The 23,939-nt window shown below is 38.6% G+C and overlaps 1 protein-coding gene across 1 annotated transcript in view; it reads right to left on the minus strand.

Moving 5' to 3' along the window:
* The window catches only part of CD96 (CD96 molecule), an 84,797-nt gene that overhangs the window by 56,325 nt on the left and 4,533 nt on the right, over positions 1-23,939 (minus strand). The window contains 3 exon segments of the mRNA XM_024120004.1: positions 508-563; positions 4,345-4,552; positions 13,949-14,073. Of these exon segments, the coding sequence (XP_023975772.1) occupies positions 508-563; positions 4,345-4,552; positions 13,949-14,073 (389 nt within the window).

Genomic DNA, 23,939 nt, shown 5'->3' on the forward strand with positions numbered 1-23,939 from the left:
CCGTGTCCCCTGCATCGGCAGGCGGACTCTCAACCACTGCGCCACCAGGGAAGCCCAGCCAGGGTTCTGAATGAGTTCAGAAGGGTACATTTCCTCTTGTCACTTAAAAATAAAAACACTAGGAAAGCTTGCATAGGAAATGAATTAGAACAAATTAAACGTCAAAGGATGAGCAAAAACCTCATTCTTACAACAGGATTCACACTGCTTTCCGCCCTATTTTTCCTTCACTATCTACTTCAGTATCTATTAAACAGAAATTTAAACAATTGAGACAATTTTTCCAGGAAATTTAAGGACTAAGGATCACAAGATCACATGTTCTGAGAGCCCTAAGTCAGAAAATAAGGATTCCCATTTGGGTTCTAGAGTCAACTCAGCTTTCCTTCACTCCCACCAGAAATTAATTGGAATAAGGTCCTTTGAGAAACATTCTGAGCAATGATGCAAACTGACACACCTTGGCATATTATGCTGCAGATTTTCAAAAGCTTTAACGTGACTCACTTCTCCAAAGACACCCATGGAATTATTTTCCACAATCGTGGGGATTTCTGGCTTAGCTTAAAGGCAAATAAAACACAGTGAGTTAGTGGCCCTGAATGATACCCTACCTGGTCACTAGTGTGTGTGTGTGTGTGTGTGTGTGTGTGTGTGTGTGTGTGTGTGTAAAAAGTTCATAACTCATCAGATATTTATTAAACTCCCACTGTGTGCCAGCAGTATACTAGATGCCTAGGAAACAAAGGTGAAGGAATCATATTCATCATCTTCGAGAAATTTACATTTTCATGGAAAATACAGATACATAAACTAGAAATTAGAATTGATAGAACTGATATAAGTATTGCTATTAGGACATGTGGGATTTGAGGAAGGCTTTTAAGAGAAGCTTCTAACTCAACCTTGGGGAATAAGAGGAGGCTTTTGGAAGAGGCCGCATCTGATATCTGAAAGATGCTTCTGGGTGAGTCAGGTGAAAGGAGGAATGTGGGGGAGAGGAGGGGCAGGCAGTGGGCAGACAGAAGAGAGGAATGTTCTATGTGTCCAAAGACCTAGAAATAAAGCACAAGTTACAGGTCCCTGAAGGGGCAGGAAGAACACCTGGTTCTTATTTAGTTGTTTGGTACTAGAAAAGATCAGGGGCTATTTCAGTGATTTTGTTATCCCGCTAAATTGTAAGTGCCTTGGAGCCAGAATGCTTTATTCATCTCTCCATCTCTAGCACTTAACAGTGCCCAGCATAAAACAGACATCGAGGACATCACGTTGAACTGAAGTGACTTCAAGTAAGTTCTATTTTTTTTTTAATTTGTATTTATTTTATTTTATTTATTTTTTTGGCTGCGTTGGGTCTTCATTGCTGCGTGCTGGCTTTCTCCAGTTGCTGCGAGCGGGAGCTACTCTTCGTTGTGGTGCATGGGCTTCTCATTGCAGTGGCTTCTCTTGTTGCGGAGCACAGGCTCTAGGCACGTGGGCTCCAGTAGTTGTGGCACGTGGGCTCAGTAGTTGTGGCACGTGGGCTCAGTAGCTGTGGCTCGTGGGCTCTAGGGCACAGGCTCAGTAGTTGTGGCACACGGGCTTAGTTTCTCCGCGGCATGTGGGATCTTCCTAGATCGGGGATCGAACCCGTGTCCCCTGCATTGGCAGGCGGATTCTTAAACACTGAGCCATCAGGGAAATCCCTCAAGTAAGTTCTTGAGTATAGCAGACAAAGCCCTCTATGAACCAGTGGAAAAAATATTAAGACCCTTGTCACAGATGCCATCAGTGTCTGCTACATCCACTCAGCCTCTGCTTACTGAAGGCCTCTTGCTGGGCATATATATGACCCTCTCCTGAAGATTTACTGAGGTTATGGAAACACACTCAGTCCACAAGTAGAGCAGACTGGAAGTCCCAGAGGGTTAATGGTGACAACAGGTGGGGAGTTGGTGGATAATACCCCAGCTTCCTCGCCTTTGTTTGGTATAACTCTGATGTGTATTCTCCCAGGGTTTCCCAGTGGGAATGAGCTCTAAGCCCATAGTGCTAACTGGCTTGATCACGTACATTTTATTATCTTCCTTCCCTTCCTTGACATATTTTCCCACTCCTATGTTTCCTAGGACTACCTCTCAAATAAATTAATTTAATTCAAATCCTTGTCTCAAAGTTTTCTTTCAGGGGAACCCAAACCAAGATACAACCTAAAATAGTTATGGGAGGCCTATTTCTGATTTCCTTTTAGCAACAAATGCCAATAGAGTGAAGGACCTGAAAGAAAGAACAATTACTAAAAGTTGCAGAGGTGATTGAGAGAGACAGATTCTTTGGGGGGCTCAGGACAATCATGTTTAGAGCTTAGGAGTGCAGGAGCGCAAACTTCTGATGGCAGGTGACTCCCCACTAAGGAAAGGAAAGTCAAAGGAGACTAGTGAGGGATGCAGGAAGTAGCAGAGGGGAAGCTTCTGATCCCTGGTCTGCCAGAGAATGAAGGTGTTCCGGAAGAAGAAATAAACTGGACTTAGGACTTATAGAATGGCTCAGTGATACATTTGAGTATTTATTTCAAGGTTTTCATGTTTTTGTTTTTGGTTTATTCTATTTGGGGAATCACCCAGGCATGCAGAGTGGGTCCTGAATACGATATACGTATACCTCTGGTCAGGATCACTATGATATACACTGGGGTGACACTCCCAAATAGATTAAAGACTGTCCAAACACAACACAGCTGGCTCATTTGCTAAAGGAGAAAACCAAGAAGGAGGAAAAATCTAATTCTATGGACAAATAGGCAGAGTTTCATATTTTTAAGCATCCACTGAAAGGAGTTCAAAGAAGAAGAAAACAGAAATATAGAGACAGAGAGATGTAGAGACAGGGTGATAAGGATGAGATGTAAAAGAGTAAAAAGCATTCCAGACCAAGATGAAGGTATTTTAATGCAGCAAAGAGATACAGGACATGGTTTAAATGTTGACAAGGCAATTAGATGGAGTTATGGTACAAAAACTCTTGGTCAAATGGGACACAGTTTGCCTAACACAGAATTATTTTTTTTCACACCCCGGATAGCTGCCTTCATCGATTTACCAATAGTCAGGCCAGATGAGTCAGCTTCATGTTTGTGCTAAGACAGTCATACCCCATAAATGAGTGAATGGTGATGTCAATAAAAAAGATGAACAGCCTTTCCAACTCATCACAGGGCATTGTCTAGGCTCCATAAGGAACCTGATCATCAAGGGCAATTGATTATTTCCTAGGCCATCCCTGAGGAGAGATGGAGAAAGAGGGAGGGAAGGAAGGAGAAAGGGAGGGAGGGCAGGATGAAGAGAGTGAGAGCTGGAGAAAGATACAGGAGAAGCTATAAGCAAGCGACTTCAAACTAAATACATTTTGGCTGTAGCTCTTCCCACCTTTACGAACTAAAGGGTTTGCATTTCCTTCAAAATACTGAATTGTGTGACCTCTAAGAATAATCAATAAGATTCTAAGTAAAAACAAAGATTTTTCACTTGTCCTATCATTCAGACAACTGAGAAAAAAATCTACCAGCCCATGCTCTTAGGTTTTGTGAATTATTTTCTCTTTGTTTACCTCATTTTCAAAAACAGTTAATTGCTAATCCGCATCACTGTGTTTCACTTCGCCTTCATTTAAAAATGATGTTTTAAAAAACACAGTTCTTGGTCACAAAAATGAAAAATATCCAAAGCCAGGCGTTTCTGTTTATTAATGTTTCCTTGCATCACTGAGCAAAACAGAATTTTCACATTTCCCTTAAATTCACACCCTGCAGAGTCTCTGCAATTTGTTTGAGGCCACAGTGGATATTTCACCTGAGCTCCACTCTCCTGCGAATGCAGGGTCAGAGAGCCATCCCAGCAGGTTCTTTTGCTGGAGAAGCTGGACAGTCTCTCACCCCAGATGGCCTTGGTAGGGGTGAGAGGACTCCTGCAGAGTTTCTTTGGAGCTGTGTTTATCATCTTCCTTTTCTCACACTGGCCTTATTCCACTCTGCTCCAGAAAGCAACTAAGGCAATTAGATAACTAAGCAATTAGACCTAGTTATAATTAAAGAGACTTCCAGTATTCTCAGGAAACATTAAAATTGCACATAAGGTAGTGGTCACCAGGAAATTGACCCATCTATGGCAACTGAACCATCATTCTTTAGCTTCCTACCCTCGTCCCCAGCCCTAACACGAATGACAAGTATCAAGGCAAACAGAACTCCAGAATAGTGACCCTTGTGTGGCTGCTCTCCCGCTAACAGGGTGCTTCCTCTTTAGTGGAGAGAAAGCAGGAGACAGTGACAGGAGGATGGCAGGGAGTCCAGAGAACAGAAACTCTTACCAAAAACCCTGACCGTGCTGGAGTGCCTGAAGATTTTTCCAGACCTGACTACAACCTGGCAAGAGAACTTCCAGCCATCATCCTGGATTTGGACTGGAGAGAGGTAGAGGCTGTAGTCCGTATCTGGCTTGACTCTGTCTTTAAATAATGTGGAATTGCTGATGGGGTGATATTGGGTGAGAAGTGTTTCCTGAGTTCCATTATCCTCCTGATGAGACAAAATGGTTACCAGATTTTTTTTTTTTTTTTTTTTTTTTTTGTGGTATGCGGGCCTCTCACTGTTGCGGCCTCTCCCGTTGCGGAGCACAAGCTCCGGACGCGCAGGCTCAGCGGCCATGGCTCACGGGCCCAGCCGCTCCGCGGCACAGCCGCTCCGCGGCATGTGGGATCCTCCCAGACCGGGGCACGAACCCGTGTCCCCTGCATCGGCAGGCGGATTCTCAACCACTGCGCCACAAGGGAAGCCCCTGGTTACCAGCTTTGAGCACACAGTTGTGCCAGCTCTGGACTACGTGTTCCACATGCAGTAATTCAATTGTATCTTGTAACAATAGAGATGATGAATGAAGAATTGAAATTAAGAGAGACTGAGTATGTTACTAGAGAAAGTATCGTTACACTTGACTTTCAGTTATAAATTAGTGTCACCCTCTCTTAACACAAATAGAAACTTGCTGCTCTTCTGACTAAAACTTGCCTTTCATAACCTTCCATAAGTTGCATATTGGGGGTGGGATTTGGGGGGTGGGGTACAGCCCTGGGAGCTAATGTCAGATCATAATTCTCATTTCAAGCTCTGAAATCTTACTGCTAAGATGTGCTCAGGAGGCTGTATCAGTTTTACTTATTAAATCTTCACTGAACTGGATGATTACAGTCATCCTCGCTTCCCAGCATGCTAGCATTCCTTTAGAAAAGGTCTCATTTTAGCTCTCTTTGGAGCTAGGACTAGAATGAGGTAAAGAGAGTCTCCTAGGATGCAAAATTTAAGGAAGCAGTCACTCTCAGGATCTTTTAAGTGCAGGGTGGGCACCTGAGAGTGAGTGCCTCCTTAAATTTTGTGTGCTTGGTATCTCCTTACCTCCTTACCTCAGCCTAGCTGTGGTCCTCCTGCTCTTATTTCTGTGATTGTGACCTTCAAGAAGGACACATAAGGAATAGGCTGCACATGTTAATCTGAATTTGGAGATCAGAGTTTAACTGGAGTACTTGACTCCTCTAGTTCATATCCTTTTTGTGGGTCTATGAAAAAAAGCCTTCATTATTCTTGCCTTAGCCTGAGTCTCATGGACAAGGTCCCGGAGATGTCACAGTGTTGGGCAGGGTCAGTCAATGTGCTCACTAAGGGCCTAGTGAGGAGGGGACTCTTAAGGGGCATAAGCAGAGAGGAAGGGCTATGTCCTTATCCTCCTTCAGTATAGCTCAATATTTTCAACTGAGTTGCTTTGAACACATTCTGATGCACAAGCTTCTCCTCTGGAGGTTCTAATGGAGTTGTTCTGGGATCAATCTCATCCCAGGGCACATTTTTTAAAAGGTCCTCAGAGGACCGGGGGCTGAGAACCACTGGTCTAACTCCAAACAACAGATGAATCATTATGCGTAGGGGTCGGGGAAAATGGAAGGAACTGAAAAGGAGAAGGGTGAACAGGAATGCATTGGATGGGGAAGAAGTCATGAAATAATGAAAACAAAGGTCTGTGACTTGGAATCTCTAGTTTAAAAAATGAGACAGATTCAGGGTAGAAGAAAGGGAAGTCAGGTGAGGGAGAAAATTCAAGTATGCGCTGGGAGCAGAGTGGAAAACAGGAAGGCAGACTTCTTAGCTAGTTTATACAGGTATTTCCAGAGTATACTTAGTAGAAACTCTTATGCAAGACAATTTTTTAGGTGAACATGGTGAGGATTGGTATCAGCTTTACCTACAGATATACAGGTAGTACTGCCTGCAGAGAATCACAGACTTACTCCTGAAGCAAAGAACAGAACTTTACACCCACATAAAGTAGGAATTAAGAGTCTGTGCCACTGCCTTCCTAACGAGGAAGGATACAGAAAATTAAAGGGAGAGAACTTATGTTCTGGAGACAGGGGCCCCAAAAGGAGCCCTGACAGCAGAAGAAAGAGGAAGGCATTTCACTCACTGTCTGCAGATCTGGAGGCCAGTAATTAAGGAGGCAGCCTCCCCCTGCAGGTTCTTCAGCACAAGCTACGTTTTACAGCTATTGTTTTATGCACAGGGACTGTTTTTGTGAGAATCTAGGGGTTCAAAATGCTTGATCTTTTAGTAAATGACTTGCCATTTGGAAAATTTCCGTCTGTCACTCTGTCGTGGAAGAAGGGCAGAGGCTGAAGTTGGAGATTGGTGAGAAAACTGCTTTTTCCTTTATTGCATAGCTGGGGGTGACTGGCCAGGGTAGTTTAACTGATGGAGAAAAGATATTTAAAAAATTATGCAGAGTGTTTTTTGTTTGTTTATTTTCTGGGTGCTTGACTGTTGTAGAGGAGGGATTTGTTCCTTTGTTGGGAAAGATGGATTCGGTTGCAAAGTGTGCCCTGTAATCTACAACATCAGGACAGCCTGAGAGATTCCAGAGTCTCCAGATATAAAGAGGCGAGGCAAGAATCTGCATGTGAGCACCTGCCTTCGTGGAGCAAATGGAAGAGAGCTGACAAAATGCAGGGAAACAATGAAATGGCTCGGGCTGGGAGAGGGAGAGACAATACTAACATTATACGATGACCACTACTACATTTTTTTTTTTTTTTTTTTTTGCGGTACGTGGGCCTCTCCCGTTGCGGAGCACAGGCTCCGGACGCGCAGGCTCAGCGGCCATGGCTCACCGGCCCAGCCGCTCCGCTCCGCGGCATGTGGGACCCTCCCAGACCGGGGCACGAACCCGTGTCCCCTGCATCGGCAGGCGGACCCCCAACCACTGCGCCACCAGGGAAGCCCACTACTACATTTTTATATTCTTATTAGTCACAGCTTAAATTTATTTAGCACCTACTGTGTTTGAGGCACTGTGCCAAGTTCTTTCAAGTCTTACCTTACTCCTTACAACGACCTGGAATAAACCAAGGTTAGCTAACTTGCTCATAGGTCACACAAAGAAGGTACTTAAGTCACAGCACCAAAAAAGGGACAAAGAAGCCTCTGAGACAGCACATCTTAATTAAAGCAAGCCATCACAAAACAAATAAAATTTTTTTTGTGGACTATCTCAAATGAAAAATGTATAAGAAATTCCAGGAAGCCAGAGGTCTTTGTATAAATTGGAGATTTTAGAGGTGTGGGCAATTTGATGATTGAAAGGAGCCTTTTATGATATATTGATCTACCTTTGGTGATAGGGGTCAGAGAATACACCTCAACTCCTACCTGTTAAGAATGATCTTAGGGCACCTGTTCTTCCGGAAACAGACTGGTAGGGGATCTTGCACAGAACCTTTATTCTTGCCTGTTTTTCTTTTCTTTTCTTCTTTTGATAATTTTAAAAATATTAATAAATATCTCTAAAACTTCATGGGATTTCCAACTTGGTGGACCCTTACAAAACTGAATGAGGAATGTAGACTGAACTAGCTAATGTATATGATACACCTACACGAGTCCTAACACTCAATAGATGTTCAATTAATACTAAATCACTGTCCTCCAGCCTCAACCGAGTCAGCCTGCTGTGAATTCATAAGTATTTACTCTCTGCTCAACTAAACTGAAGAATTATGGAGAGTCCTAAAACAAACTCTTTAAAGATTAGTTTTTAATATGTATTGAGCATAAGTACTGTGCTAAGTTATTCAGCACCTCACAACAACACCATGGAGCTGGTACTATAACAATATAATTATAAAGCTATAATTATATTATAAAACTATAATTATATAATTATAATATAATTATAATATAATTATATAACTACAATTATCCCCTTTTGTGGATGATAGAACTAAAACTTAGGCTGGGCAATGTATCCAAGGCTGTATAGAATTCTGAGACAAAAGGAAAAATGTGTATCCCTATATGCACTTATCAAAATATTCTCCCATATTTTGCCTCAGTGGAAAAAATTAATAAACTCTCTACAATTTAACATTTTGAAAAATGACTACATGAAGCCATGCATTGCTCAATCTTTTCTCCTGCCCTTGTCAACCTTCAAACCCGCACCCGTGGTGGGCATGATGCCATGAAGACCCAGGAACCACAGGCTGATTGGAAAATCCTGTTCTTTGAACAGCACAGCAGGATCTCAAAACAAACAAAAAACATTGTGCCTTTATTTTAAAATTCGACATTTTGTTCATCATGGATTTTCCCTAAATTTTGATTTTTAAAAATACTTTATTAAGATATATATCTTGATTACTGATTTCTTGGGGCACTTCCTTAAATTTTGCACCCAAGGTGAGGACCCTACTCACTTCACCCTAATCCTAGCTCCTAGGTCACACAGCTATTAAATGTAGAGCCAGGAAAAAAAAATATGTAGAACCAGGATTTGAAAACAACAATTTCCCTTGAAAAGCCATGCTATTAATGCCTTTGCTACATACTGCTTCACAAAAGTAGTAGAATGGACAGTCCTTGACTTTTCTGCTGAGAGTCTGTTTGAGGAGAAGAAAAATTCACAAGAAAAACAAATAGAAAATCAGGACCCATAGAAAAAAAATAAATGCATAATAACATACAGGAGTTGGATAAAATAATTAGCATGATGAGGGCTGGGAGGGTTCATAGTGAATCATGGAAAACTCCTCCTGAATGTCTCTTAATGACCTGACAAACCCTAAAATAATTTGCAGACGGGTTCCTATTTTAGTACTAGAATCAGAATTTTCAATGCAGAAAAGAGACCATGGCACTATTTGATTTAGTGAGGCGACCTCATCTCTGGGTTGCCCTGAGCTCCGTGTCAGAGCTGGCAGTGGTGGCCACAGGACAAGTAGGTGCTGAGTGTATAGAGCCCATTCAATAAACTCTGTTAAGTGCATCGACTGTTACTTCTTTATCTCCTAACTGCTTCCTATCTTCACTTTGCTCCATTTATTCTCCATCCAGTCAGTGCTGTCAAGTAGGCTCCTTGCAAAGCTCCCCATGTCCATTTATAGAAGTCCACAATAATATTTTTCCAATTATCACAATTGGCTGTCAACACTTTGTAGGTTGGCTAACACTTCATTTTTTTTTAACATCTTTATTGGAGTATAATTGCTTTACAATGGTGTGTTAGTTTCTGCTTTATAGCAAAGTGAATCAGCTATACGTATACATATATCCCCATATCTCCTCCCTCTTGCATCTCCCTCCCATCCTCCCTATCCCACCCCTCTAGGTGGTCACAAAGCACCGAGCTGATCTCCCTGTGCTATGCGGCTGCTTCCCACTAGCTATCTATTTTACATCTGGTAGTGTATATATGTCCATGCCACTCTCTCACTTCGTCCCAGCTTACCCTTTCCCCTCCCCGTGTCCTCAAGTCCATTCTCTAGTAGGTCTGCATCTTTATTTCCGTCCTGCCCCTAGGTTCTTCATAACCATTTTTTTTTTTTAGATTCCATATATATGTGTTAGCATACGGTATTTGTTAACACTTCATTTTTGATTATGGTGAAGACAGTTAGGGTCAGTTGCCATCAGGTAGAAGGTGACAGCTTTCTTTAATGAATAGCTAGGCTTCCCATAGGCATGGAAAACCAATATTGTTGATGGTACCATTTCGATTTTTGTTTACATATAAAACATTACAAATAATAAAGAAGAGAATATTGAAAAGAGACATTTATAGATAAAAATTTAAAGAAGCATAAGCATCTAGGTTTTAGTTATATACCTTTATCACTAATATTGAACTGTGTGAATCTGGTATGTGTCTCATTTTCTTTTCATGATTTTAAAGAGAAAAGTCATGGATTTCTCTTTGTCCACCAAGTCTGGGAACAAACATTCCCTCATCACCTCCCCCACTCCCACTCCCACTATGTGCTCACAGGTCCCAGGGTCTTGGTGTAGTACATGTCTGTTGTTTGCTGGCTTTAATTACCCAGCTCAGACATAACCTAAGAGGCTTTTCCAGGTACATTTAGTCAGAATCAAATTATTTTCCCTCTATGTTGCTAGTTTTTACATTTTTTATTAAAGTTGTATTTCATGGTATGAAACATATTCAATATAGTTTTGTATCCCTGCGGGACCTAGCACTTAAAACAGATTCACATAGGTTTGTTAGATTGAATTGAAATTTATACTGTGGGAAATCAGGATGATAGTTTGGAATGAACACAGAATATCAGACTATATTTAGAAGCTCCCAGAGTAAGCCCGCAGAATTTCCCTGTTGACTGCATGCTTGTGCCCCAGAATATAAACTAGGAAAAATATCATTTGTCCTTTCTCTACCAACTGCATTCCATCTAAATACATACATTCTATGACTTTTTCTACATCATCCAACCATGCACACGGAGCCTCAGCTGACACTGAGGGTTAGCCCTTTGTGTTTACTTAGTTACCTCTCTTTCTAGATAAATGTTGGATACACAATTTGTACCAGATGCCTTTCTACTTCAGTGTAGTCATGATCCTGGAATGTAACATTCCAAAATGCAAAGGATCTGCTCCATGAACACATTTAACGCAGCCTTAGCATGGGATCAGAGACACACAGCAAATAATATTTTTATGATAACTGAGAATCCCAATAATAACCTTTCTCATGAAGGTCATAACTGAATTAATTAGATTTTATAAAATTCCACATACAAGACATGGCTTTTGTTTTCCAGTGACTTAGATTAAACTAATTTTAGTTTGTCAAATTGTTTCCAGGGTTTAATGCAGCACTTGAAGTGGGAGCACTTTGCAGCTTCCCGGAGTTACTGAGTTCAATAAAGCAAGTTTCTACCCTCCTGTGCTCATCTTCACCATCTCTACTTTTTAACTTTTTTCTAAAAGCCACATTATAACATGTCTGTTAAGAACAATTGGTTATCATTATGATTACTACTGTCAGTTTAACAAGAAACTAAAGCACTAAAAAATGGATGGAGGGGATATTTATGTTCTCTGCAGACCTACAACAGTCATGACATAAAGAACTGTAGTTTATTCCTTAATAACGGGAGATTAGATGATTTCATCTCAGGCTTGCTGAATCCCACAGTGCCAGCAGTATGGAGTACGGATGTAAATTAGAGGAGCAAATAGATTTTGACATTTTAAAAGGGAATGCACGGTTGGAATTTGATCAGCACATTTGCCATTACAATGTTCCCTTTGAAAAGAAGTTTTTTTCAAAAAGATTCCTCAAGTTGTCTCAATTATGATGCATTCTTTAAACTGAGAGCATGGCTTGAAGTTCCAGTAGAAGTTTAGGACTCACTCTCTCACTGTGTGACCTTAGGTGCAATCTCTCCATCCCTTATTTATCCTAAATGTGTTGGCAGGATTCACAGATAATGTTAGTTTCTTTGAAGAAAACTGTTAGATTGAGGATGTCTTATCAGTTATCTAGTCATTGATACTTAATGAGCTGCTCATTAACCAATCAGACAGCCAGCATGAGGTTTAGTGATCATCCATTTAATATGAGGCCAACGAATAAGACTGTGAGGGAAGGGGACAAAGAGAAACGAAACAATTCAATTATGTATTAGATATTTACTGAGTGCCTATGTTCTAGGCACTATACTAGATGCTAGGGATTTCTGAAATGAGTGATGCAGCTTTTTGCCCTGGAGAAGCTCAGCGTCACAGAAGACATAAGCGGACTGAAATCTTTAACATTTGCTTGGAAAAACAGATTAGACACCCTTCAGATAAGATAAGTCCACTACAGATCAACTGACTAGCCAGCAAAAATCTGTACAGTAAAGCTTATTAAACTTCAGTCTTTTTAAACTTTTTTTGTCTTTTATTTTTTAATTATTATTCTTTAAAAAATTTTTATTTTATGTTGGAGTATTGTTGATTAACAATGTTTTGTTGGTTTCAGGTGTACAGCAAAGTGATTCAATTATATATATATACATGTATCTGTTCTTTTTCAAATTCTTTTCCCACTTAGGTTATTACAGAATATTGAGCACAGGGAACTCTGCTCAATATTCTGTAAACTTTAGTCTTATTTATTACTATTAGACTTTACTATTCCCATTGATAGTGAATTTGTGATAATTAGGGTAGAAACATTTCACCTATTGGTGGTATATATTAATAATGTAAACAAGGTATAGATACTGCATTTTCATTACAGTAATGTTTAGTGCAGCAGGTTTCTGACTTCCTGACATAATCTCCACTTTTAAATTGTTTTTCTAAGAACCACACTGTATCACATTTGTTAAGAACAATTGACTTATACTAATGATGGGTATAATGTCAGGCAGGAAGTCTTACATTTTGGAAACCAAACCCTAAAAGGGGGAAAAAGTGTGGTTTTTGACAGATGACAAGGAGACATTGTAGATTTTAGGACAATTTGAGAAAGTTATTTTATAATATCTTTTGACCCTACTGACTATTCAAAAATATCTAGACAGTAAAAAATTATCAGTAGGTTGTATTTTAAGGCCTACTTGCAAGTCAATTATTTTGGACTTGGCACATCCTCAGAGAAATCTTTTTATATGAAGTTTCTAGTTTTCAAGACAGCCCACAAAAATCTATTCACTTGTAACATGAATGATCAACCATGCGAGTACAGTATTTTGCAGGTGGTATCAGCTGTTATATTCACGGACATCTATTAGTTCTGCAAGAATTTTTAACTCTTGTGTTTTCAGTTTGATGATGATATGAAAAATTAATATAGTCATATTCTGGATCACCTAAATAAACACCCTATTACGTGATTCTCAAAAGTGTGTTTATGGTTATCTTTATAATTGTGTAAGACTTGTGTTATCAACTGATTTAACAGTAGTACTAGAGGTCTATTGTATATATTGGTTAAGAGCTGGCTGTCATTTGGCTGGCTTGCCTTGGAAAATTTCTCATAAAAATCCAGATTTCTGTTTTGTTTTGTTTTATTCTTTTAAGTCAGAAAACATGGCAACTACGGGCCTGTGGCAATAATCGAGCTGGGCAGTGACTGTTTCTTATTCAGCTCTTGCTTCTCTCATGCACATTTTCTCCCTATATTTGATAAGCATTAGAGTTTGTGCTTCCCAATCTAAGCAATGTTGTATATTTTCCAGAATGGAGTAGTAAGCGTTCTGGGAAAAGGCAGTCTACACCTCTGCACATGTGTGTAAACAAGTATGTGTGAGTAGGAGCTTCTGCGGGATGTGGCTCCTCTCGGGGGCACCATCACACTTTTTTCTCTCTGTAATCACAGTTTAGTATATAGCTTGAAATATAAACTAACCTTGAGGAACTAATTTCTAATTCTAAGCTCCTGCATTCACAGACCCAGAGGCTTGCTGAGTTGGAAGGAATCCTGGTGTCCTTCCTTCCCTCCCCTGGCTACTCCCCACCCTTCCACATAATGCCTGCCTCTCATCCAGCATGCTTCCTTCCCTATTATCACTTGTTATTCATTTTTACTTCATTAATATTTAAAGATCATTGCAGTTATTCACTGAAAAGGGCAACACTTACCACCAACCACGCGACGGTGAGCTCAGATGAAATTTCTAAGGAGATATTTTGAAAGCACGGTATTTCCAGAGTCTGATTTATCTCTATTTCTATTGTATGGTTGCTTCTCCATTCATCCTGTGTAACTGTAACAAAACATAAGGTAGAAAAGACATGGATCTGTGATTGATTTGTAAAGTGCTTTTAATCCAAGAAATGAGAACAGTTTTAGTATAGCGATTCATCTATCCTCAGGGTACACCTACGAAGGGGACCCCACCTACAGTCCTCGTATAAATGGCAAAAGAGTCACTGAGAAGCACAGAGTTGTTTCTCACTGAAAAACTATAGGGAAACTACCCTAACAGAATCCAACTCACAGTTTATTATGTTCCTCTGCTTTAACCCCAAATTGGTGCTTTAGGCTTCAGATCACATTTCCTGGATCAGGTAGAACATAAAACGTTATAACCTAGCCTCTAATTGTCTTTTTAAAAATTTTAATAGACAATTACTTTTAGAGAACTTTTAGGTTCATAGCAAAATTGAGTGGAAAGTACAGAGTTTCCATATATCCCCGGCCCCACCCATGCACAGCCTCCCCCATTACTAACACCCCTAACCACAGTGTTGCCTTCGTTACAATCAATGAACCGACATCAAACACATCATCACCCAAAGGCCATAGTTTATTTACATTAGGGTTCATTCTTGGTGTTGTACATTCCATGAATTTTGACAAATGTCTGACATGTATCCACTATTGTAGTATCATATAGAATAGTTTCACTGATCTGTGCTCTGCCTATTCATACCTTCCTCCTACCTAACTCCTGACATATGCTGATCTTTTTACTGTTTTCATACCTAATTGTCTTTTTAGAGCTTATAAATATTTCTCCAAAGAAGAAATGACACAGAAAAACACAAAAGGAACTCCAAGGAAGCACCATTAATAAATTATTTTCATTTTTAAAGTGATATTAGATGAATAGTTTTGTAGTCTCTCTTTTCAGGAAGGTGATATACATATATATATATATACATATATATATATATATACACATATGTAAGTAAACTATAATAATGTCAAAAATAACTTATAGGACTTCCCTGGTGGTGCAGTGGTTAAGAATCCGCCTGCCAATGCAGGTAACACGGGTTCCAGCCCTGAGCCGGGAAGATCCCACATGCTGCGGAGCAACTAAGCCCATGCACCACAACTACTGAGCCTGAGCTCTAGAGCCTGTGAGCCACAACTACTGAGCCTGCGCTCTAGAGCCCACGCTCAGCAACAAGGGAAGCCACCGCAATGAGAAGCCCGCGCACCACAGCGAAGACTAGCCCCCGCTCGCCCCAACTAGAGAAAGCCCATGTGCTGCAATGAAGACCCAATGCAGCCAAAAATAAATTTAAAAAAATAAATTTTAAAAAATTTATAAATGAAAACAATTCCATCATCCTAATATCCTGAAAATCTTATTTTTTTCTATATCTATACAAATCTTATTTGTATGCATGTATTTTTTTCATACTTTGCAATTTTATTAACCAAAAAGCGTTACCTATATTTTTACTTAAAATGTTTTGCATGATTCTTTTTTTTTTTTTTTTTTTTTTTGTGGTATGCGGGCCTCCCTCTGCTGTGGCCACTCCCGTTGCGGAGGACAGGCTCCGGACGCGCAGGCTCAGCGGCCATGGATCACCGGCCCAGCCGCTCCGCGGCATGTGGGATCCTCCCAGACCGGGGCACGGACCCGGTCAGGCTCAGCGGCCATGGATCACCGGCCCAGCCGCTCCGCGGCATGTGGGATCCTCCCAGACCGGGGCACGAACCCGGTTCCCCTGCATCGGCAGGCGGACGCGCAACCGCTGCGCCACCAGGGAAGCCCTGCATGATTCTTAAGCTATTTGTGGTTGAAATTTTTAGATGCTTTATGTCATATATACACATCATCATTTGTTTAGTAATTTTCAATTATTGAAGCATATGCTTTTTCAGTTTGGGTTTTTACCTTATTTAAACTATTACAATCTTTATAGCAAGGATCGTCCTTAAACCATCAGCTTTCTTCTGACCATTCAGCTTCTTAAGATAAATTCCCTGAAGTATAATTAATGGATCATGGGGTATAAACATCCTCATTATTATCAACAGCACATTTTTTTAAAAAAAAAATTGGATATTTTGAAAGTTATACCTAGCCTTTAGAGAACTTCGTTGTGTTTCAAGCTCTCATCAGTATCAGCTGTCCTCTTCACTGATAACTCTCTCCTCCCCCACTTCCTTAATTGAAGCCAGGCCTTCCCATTGGGGCCCATCTTCCCTGCATCATTCTCAGACAGTGGTTATTTGTTTTCTTATACGCTTATTTCCTCAAGATCAGGAGATGGGATCAGTGCCTTCTTTGCTTTCTACTGCTGCTTCAAAATATTACTCCAACCCCAAAATTTAAAAAACAAAACAAAACAACAAAACCCTTGTCTTTTATGGTTAAAGGCATTTAACTATAACAGTACTTCCAAATGGAGTTACTTGTATATCACCACGAAATTTTTTTTTGCCATGTTTGCCTACCACCATTAATACTATTAATTTTATTTTTGAGATTATTGTAATTGTTTGACTTATATCATTTTATTTTATTTTAAAATTTTTTTAATGAGAGAAATTTTATTTTATTATTTTATTTTATTTATTTTTTTGGCTACGTTGGGTCTTCATTGCTGCACGTGGGCTTTTCTCTAGTTGTGGTGAGCGGGGGCTACCCTTCGTTGAGGTGCACAGCTGTGGCACACGGGCTTAGTAGTTGTGGCTCACGGGCTCTAGAGTGCAGGCTCAGTAGTTGTGGTGCACGGGCTTAGCTGCTCCACGGCATGTGGGATCTTCCCGGACCAGGGCTCGAACCCGTGTCCCCTCCACTGGCAGGAGGATCCTTAACCACTGCACCACCAGGGAAGTCCCTATCAGTTTATTTTAAACAGAGACTGACCTAGGCACATATTTGTGTAGTTTATGAAATCCACTTGGTACATTAACTCTATTTTAATGTGCATTACCTAAATACATAAGTATTAAATTTTTGTAAAGTTTGTCCAGATTCTGGGAAGTTGGAAATACAAGTGGCATAACTTTTCCAATATCCCTGAAATTCCTAATAAAAACAGACTAACTAGAGTAGCAAAACTAAACACAATATCTACAGCAATATCTATGGGAACACTAAATAATATATCACCATTAATAGGTGGAGACAAACCACTAGACCACTGTGATATCAGCAACTGTGCAAAAAGAAACAGGAAAATCAGCTGGGCTCCTGATGGCCCTTAGAACTAGAGAACTCTCCCCCTGCCCCAGAAAAAAACCAACAGGCAATCACTGGAAAAAAAGGCAGACTAATCTGAGAATAGCAGCAGAAATGCAAAAAGAAGTATGTAGGCACCAAATTACCAGAGCCTTCTAGGGAAAGAAGAAAAGGCTTGTCAGTGCTAGAGCAGAGGGGACTTTTCAGACATATCCCATACTGAGAAGAAACCCCTGGGAGTAGAATCCAAATTAAACAGGACAGGCCCAACAGGAGAAAGCAAAGAGGCAATTTAGATAAAAGTGAGGGATAGGAGGAAAGGAAGTACATCTCACAAAGTAGAGTGGCATATAATTTACCTTGAACATAACAGAAGAGAGAGCTCTAGAGAAACTGAATAGTCTAGAAAAGATAGCCTGGTCCACTCTTCCATGATAAAAATCAAAATCCATTTAACTTAAACATACTTAGATCAAGCAATAGAAAAGAAATGGGGTAGAATCACATGTAAAGATACCATAAGAAAAAAAAAGAGAGAACAAAGTAACATTCCTACAACAATAACAGCATATCAGAAAGACATGACTTCAAAATAAATAAAAACTGTGGCCTACTTATTCAAAATGAGCTAAAAGAAATAAAGAAAATGATATAAGCTATGAAAAATTTTAGAAAGACTGGTAAATGAGTCAATTGGAGAGAAGAAAGTTTATAAAAGATAAGTGAGAGAATTCAGGAAAGGGTTGGAAATAATAAGTTTTGAAAATCATTTCAGAAATTAAAAGCAAACTAGAACAAAACCAAGAACATATTAACACAAAAGCTAATGCATTAAAAGAAATTTAAAAAATAGAATGAGGGAAATTTTAAATTGAAATAAGTTAATAAATAATGAATTTTAAAAGAAAAAAGAGGTAAAAGGGATTCAAAGAAAGAGAAAGGCAAAGAGATGAAAAGTATGTTTAATAGAAGATACTCAAGGAAATAAACAATAGACAGAAAAAATACTGAAAATTATAATTCAAGTACAATTTCTTAAAATAAAATGATTAGAAAATACATATTAAAAGATTATACTGCAAAAGTAGGAAAATAGTCTCAGAATGGACATTAACCATTTTCTTATAAAAGTATTAAACAAAGTCAGTTCTGGGGAAAGAAAATCAAATTGTTATTAACTTCTGGACAGCAATTCTTTATGTCAGAAAATAATATAGTAACATATCAAATATACTCAAGGAAAGAAAATATGAGTTAAGGATATTACATTCAGTCTTTAATATGAAGACTATAAAAAACATGTTAGAGTCATGCAAGAACTCAGGGAATATTGCCCCATGAACATTTCCTGAGGATTCTCCAATAGAATATACTTTACACTGAAGAGACATTCACATAAAGGCTAGGGGTAAGTGTTGAATATATATTTACCTTTAGCACTAAGAATAATTAATTGTTATAAGGGAGTAGTAATGAATATGTATTTTAAAATAAAGATACAATATAAGTATCAAAAACGGGGATGAGGCGGGGATTGAGGGGCTGACTCCTGGTTTTGCGGGCATGAAGACGTCAGTGAAAAAAAGATATGTATAAAACTGAGCAAATGTGTTAAAAAAAATCACCATTTTCAGGGCCCTGGAAATTGACCAAAGACAAACATTTAATTGGGAAGCATTTCTTCCTGAAAAACCACTAGAGTTTCAATAAGAACAGTAGGAGTCTTTAGCTTTCTTGCTTAGGGATCCTTCTATCCCCTTTCCCGACTAGGTCGGTGAGAAAGGTAGTTTCACCGTCTTAGAGCTGGCTACAAAACCCAGCAGCTTTTCTTCCAAAAGGGGAAGACTTAGGTCTGAGCATGAAAATCCTTCACTTTGTCAGCTAACAGGGACACGCTTGGTTAGCCTGGGTTTGCAGTCTCATTTGGGATGAGGGGCAGAGCAGATAGACAGTTAACATGGAGATTCTAGAAATCAGAGAGTCATATAATAGCTGACATAAATTCTCTACATATCTCAGGCTGACTGGGAAAATATACACATGAGTGGGGGGACCTGAGAGAGCCCAGTGAAAAGTGAAAGCCAAGGGAGGTACTACTGTCGCAACTTTGAATGCACTCCCTAACCCCGCCTCCACAGACATCTATGTGTAGAGGGTGGAAGCCTATTGGGCTTGAGGTATTTGAGCACAATTTTTGCCAAATTCATTTGTGGACCAACAAAGGGGCTTTGCCAATGTAGTGGCAACTCCTTGGAAGCCAAACTAAAGACATAAGAATTCCAGTAAAAAGCTAAGCAGAGATTTCAATGGCCACACACTGCAAAGGAGACAGATTTTGCAATTTAAATATGAGTAAGTTACTAAAATTTTGAAAAACCCACAGAATCTAGAGTTGTCGCATTATGGGTTGGTTTGTTTGTTTGTTTTTTTACGTTTAGCTTTCAACAAAAAATGAGGACATATGAAGGAAACAGGAAAGTGTGATCCATACTCAAGAAAAAAGCAGTTCATTGAAACTGACTCTGAGCAGATCCTACATTGGATTTAACAGACTTCAAAGCAGCTATTAAAAGTATGTTCAAAGGATTAAGCAAAATATGATAGCAATGATTCAATACATAGGGAATTTTAGTGAGGATAAAATGAACCAGATGGTTATTCTAGAGTTGAAAAGTCAATAATAAAAATAAAAAATTCACTGGGAATTCTCAACAGCCAATTTGAGATGGCAGAAGAAAAAAATCAGTATATCTGAATAATGATTAATATAAATTATCTAATCTGAATAGCAGAGAGAAAGAGGATTGAAGGAAAACAAAGAGTTTCACAGCTATATAGGACAATATCAAGTGTCCTAACATACGTGTAATTAGAGTCATAGAAGGAGAGATGAAACAGAGGGGGACAGAACAAATATTTGAAGAAACAAAGACCACAAATTTCATATTTGATTTTTTAAAAATTTCCCCAAATTAATATACACATTCAAGAACTTTAAAACCTTAATAAGATAAATACAAAGAAATACCCAACTAGGCATGTCATAATCAAACTGCTGAAAGCCAAAACAAAGAGAAAATTAGGAAAGCAGTGATTGAAATCAGTAAGGAAAAAGCCCCAAACTTATCACATGCAGGGACCAATGATAGAATTAATGGCTCTCGTCTCACTAGAAACAATGGAGATCAGAAGACATATTCAAAATCCTGAAAGAAAAAACAGTCCACTAAGAATTCTACAGTCATTGACAATATCATTCAAAAATAAAAATGAAAAAAAGAAAAACCAGAATTCATGGTAAGTAGATTCGTCTTATATGAAATTCTAAAGTTAAGTCCTTCAGGCTGAAAGGAAATGACACCAAATAGTAACTTCACTCCATGGGATGGAAAGAAGAGCATAGGAAATGGTAAATATATAGGTCAATATAAAATATATATATTTTTTTTCTTTTTTCTTCTCAATTTCTTTAAGAACATGAAATTCTTTAAACCATTAATTGTGGCACTCTTCTGTTGTGTATGTTATAGGAGATCATTCATGTGTCTGTTTTTTGTCTACTTTTTCTTTTTTTTTTTTTTTCACAACTTACTCCAGCACATCCCTTCTTTTTGTTATTACTGTCAATAATAACACAATATATATTCTTTATATATGTAATACATATAATAAACTGCATATATAGAAAAAATAGAAACATTGGAGTTAACCAATAAGGACATTAACTCTTTTTAACATATTCAAGAATAGAGAAAAAGATGAAGGAACTACATGAAAAGATGAACAATTTCATCAAAGAATTAAAAATCTAACAAAAACAATAACTTAAAAATATAACATCAGAAATTAAGAATGAATTTGATGAGATTGAAAACTTACTGGATACCAAGAAAAATAAGATTCGTGAATTGGAAAATAGGTCAATAGAAAATTTCTAAACTGAACCACAGAAAGGAAAAAAAGTAGGAAATACAGAAAAAAAAGTATTAGAAATCATAAAAAAATATATTTAGGTTCACAAATTTAAATGCTAATTTAAAAAAACATGCAAGTGTGAGAAATAACATGAGTGAATTTCTGTATAATCTGGGAATGGGGAAAACTTTTCTTAACTATGACTCAAAATTAGAACCAATAAGGAAAAAAAGTTATAGATTTAATGTCATAAAAGTAAGAATTATGCTGCGTTGGAAACAGTATGGTAAGAAAGTATGGACAGAGGACAAACTGAGAAAATATTTGCAATTTATATTATAAATGGTTAATAGATTTTATATGTGGGACATTTTCAGCCTAATAAGGATAATAACTATAATGAATTAAAACTCATTAATATGTTTAAATTCATATAAATTCTTGATACTTAACACAAATACTTATTTGTGACCTAAGAATGCTAGTGAACCAACTCATTTTTAAATCTGGTAAATAAAGTGAAAGAACCAAGTGTCTATTCTGCTTTTCTTATACAAATTGTACATGTAATAAATAATTGGTTCATGGGAGGAATTTCTCTTTATAAGAATACTTCAGCTGATAAATGAAGGAATGATAGAATTAGAACATCACTCTTTGGCAGCCCATAATGAATGAATGGATCTAGGCAATACCCATCAGGGGCTGTTAACATCACACAATCAGACATTATGTAGCTCTGATGTAACTATACAACATCATCTATGAAATACTCTTGCCAGAAAATAAAAATAAATGTGATCAAAGCTGTATACCTAACTAAAAGGTGAAAGAGGAACATGGAGATACCATGAGATGTGAAAAGCAAAACCCAGGCTGTGGGTAATTCTACAGGACAAATAATCAAATTTGCTCAACAAATGCATTGGAAAAGAAAAATAAGAAATGTAAGACAGCCTTCAGATTAAAAGGGAACAGACTGGTCAGAGGCAGGTGGTGGGGAGTAGGCAAAACGAGTGAAAGTGGCCAAAAGGTACAAGCTTCCAGTTATAAAATAAATAAATTCTGGGGATGTAATGTACAGCATGGTAACTAAAGTTAAAAATGTGTTTAAAAGTTGCTAAGAGAGCACATCTTAAGGGCTCTCATCAGAAGAAAAAAATTTTAACTGTGTGAGGTGATGGATGTTAATGGAACTTACTTTGGTGATCATTTTACAATATATACATATATCAAATCATCATGTTGTATACCTAAAATGAATACAATGTTACATGTCAATTATATCTCAATAAAACTGGGAAAAAAGGTCGAAGAACACACTATGCCCTTAGACAAGGTAGTAGCATGTAGTTAGACTGAGATTATCAAGATTATATTATCCAGATTACTGTATTCTATTACCAGTACTATTACTCTGTTATTATAGTCTGTACTACTTCTATTACCACACCTCCTCTTCCTTCTACTACCTTTCCTCCTTCTTCTCCTACTACTGCTTCTAACGATGACATTAACCACCCCCAAGGTTTTTGTTGTAATCTGGGAAATTAAAGCCACATTGTACTTTTTATAACTAATCCTAACAACTACACATTTCAGACACATTAAAGTCTTACAGTCTGAAGCATTGTGGGATCCAGTAGCATCAAATGATGGAAACCTGGATGACAATAACCCAAGGCTTGACTCAGAGAACTGTGTTTCTTGGAATAACCCTAAAAGTAACCTAAAAGGAAACCCTGTCAAATGAAAATGAAAAAAGAAGCAAATGCCAAACAGTGTGTTACATTTCTACCCTCATCCACAGCCTCAGAGCACTAGCTCACACAAAGGAACAAGGGATAGTGAAGAGAAGAGTCTCTTCTCAGCTAGGCACTCCAGGAACATGGGGACAGGATTTAGACACACTGTTTTGTGAGCAGGCAGGGAGGAGAATGACTCTGCAGACAACAGAAAGGAAACAGAAAGAGGTCCCAACCACCTCTGGTCCCTCAGCATTTTCATATTTAGATTCTCATACACCACTTCAATTTGCATTTGTTCATGTATTGCACATATACTTGCACTCATGTGTGCTTTGCTTACCCAACCAGCCTGTAAACCTGAAGATCTCCCAGGGTTGTGAGAGGGAAATGGCAAGAGAGAGAGGAGAAGGAGTGAAGATCAAAAGAATAAAGGGGAAAAAGATGTCATGAGGGGGGATTTGACAGGGCTTTTGAGTGACAACTGCCCCATCTAAGTATTTGCCCCTTAGCTTTATATCAGGCTTACATTTTTGATCACTCTGTGGTGAAAGAGTTCTTTCCCTTTCTGTTTTTCTCTTTTCTATTTTGCTCCCTTTGTACCCAAATACACAATACCAGAACCATTTCTCTAACATCGAGGCCATTGTTTTTTCCGTCTGGTCCGGCAGATCAAGAGCAAAGTTACAGTCAGAAGACTGGGAAATTGACAACCACAAAGCATGTATACTTGGCTTCTGCCTCCCCAGTGATCTGCAGTTTTTAGTAGCTACAAGCTTGGCCCTTTATTTTAAGAAATACACTTTCCGTCAAAGGCAACACCACTCTCCTTTCTGAATGACCCTGTACCTCTTCTCCACTGCTGTCTTTATGTTGAGCCATTCCCATCTCCTATTTCCTATATGGCACATTAATCCATGTTGTCAATTCTCCATGGAATAAACACTAGGTCCTCACATATGCAGTACTGTAGTTCACAGTTTTAGGAAGAAGACCCAAAATCTTTGTCTAAAGCCAAGGTCAGTGTGTACTTGTGCTAATGTG

This window comes from Physeter macrocephalus, chromosome 1 (assembly GCF_002837175.3).
Source record: "Physeter macrocephalus isolate SW-GA chromosome 1, ASM283717v5, whole genome shotgun sequence".
NCBI lineage: Eukaryota > Metazoa > Chordata > Mammalia > Artiodactyla > Physeteridae > Physeter > Physeter macrocephalus.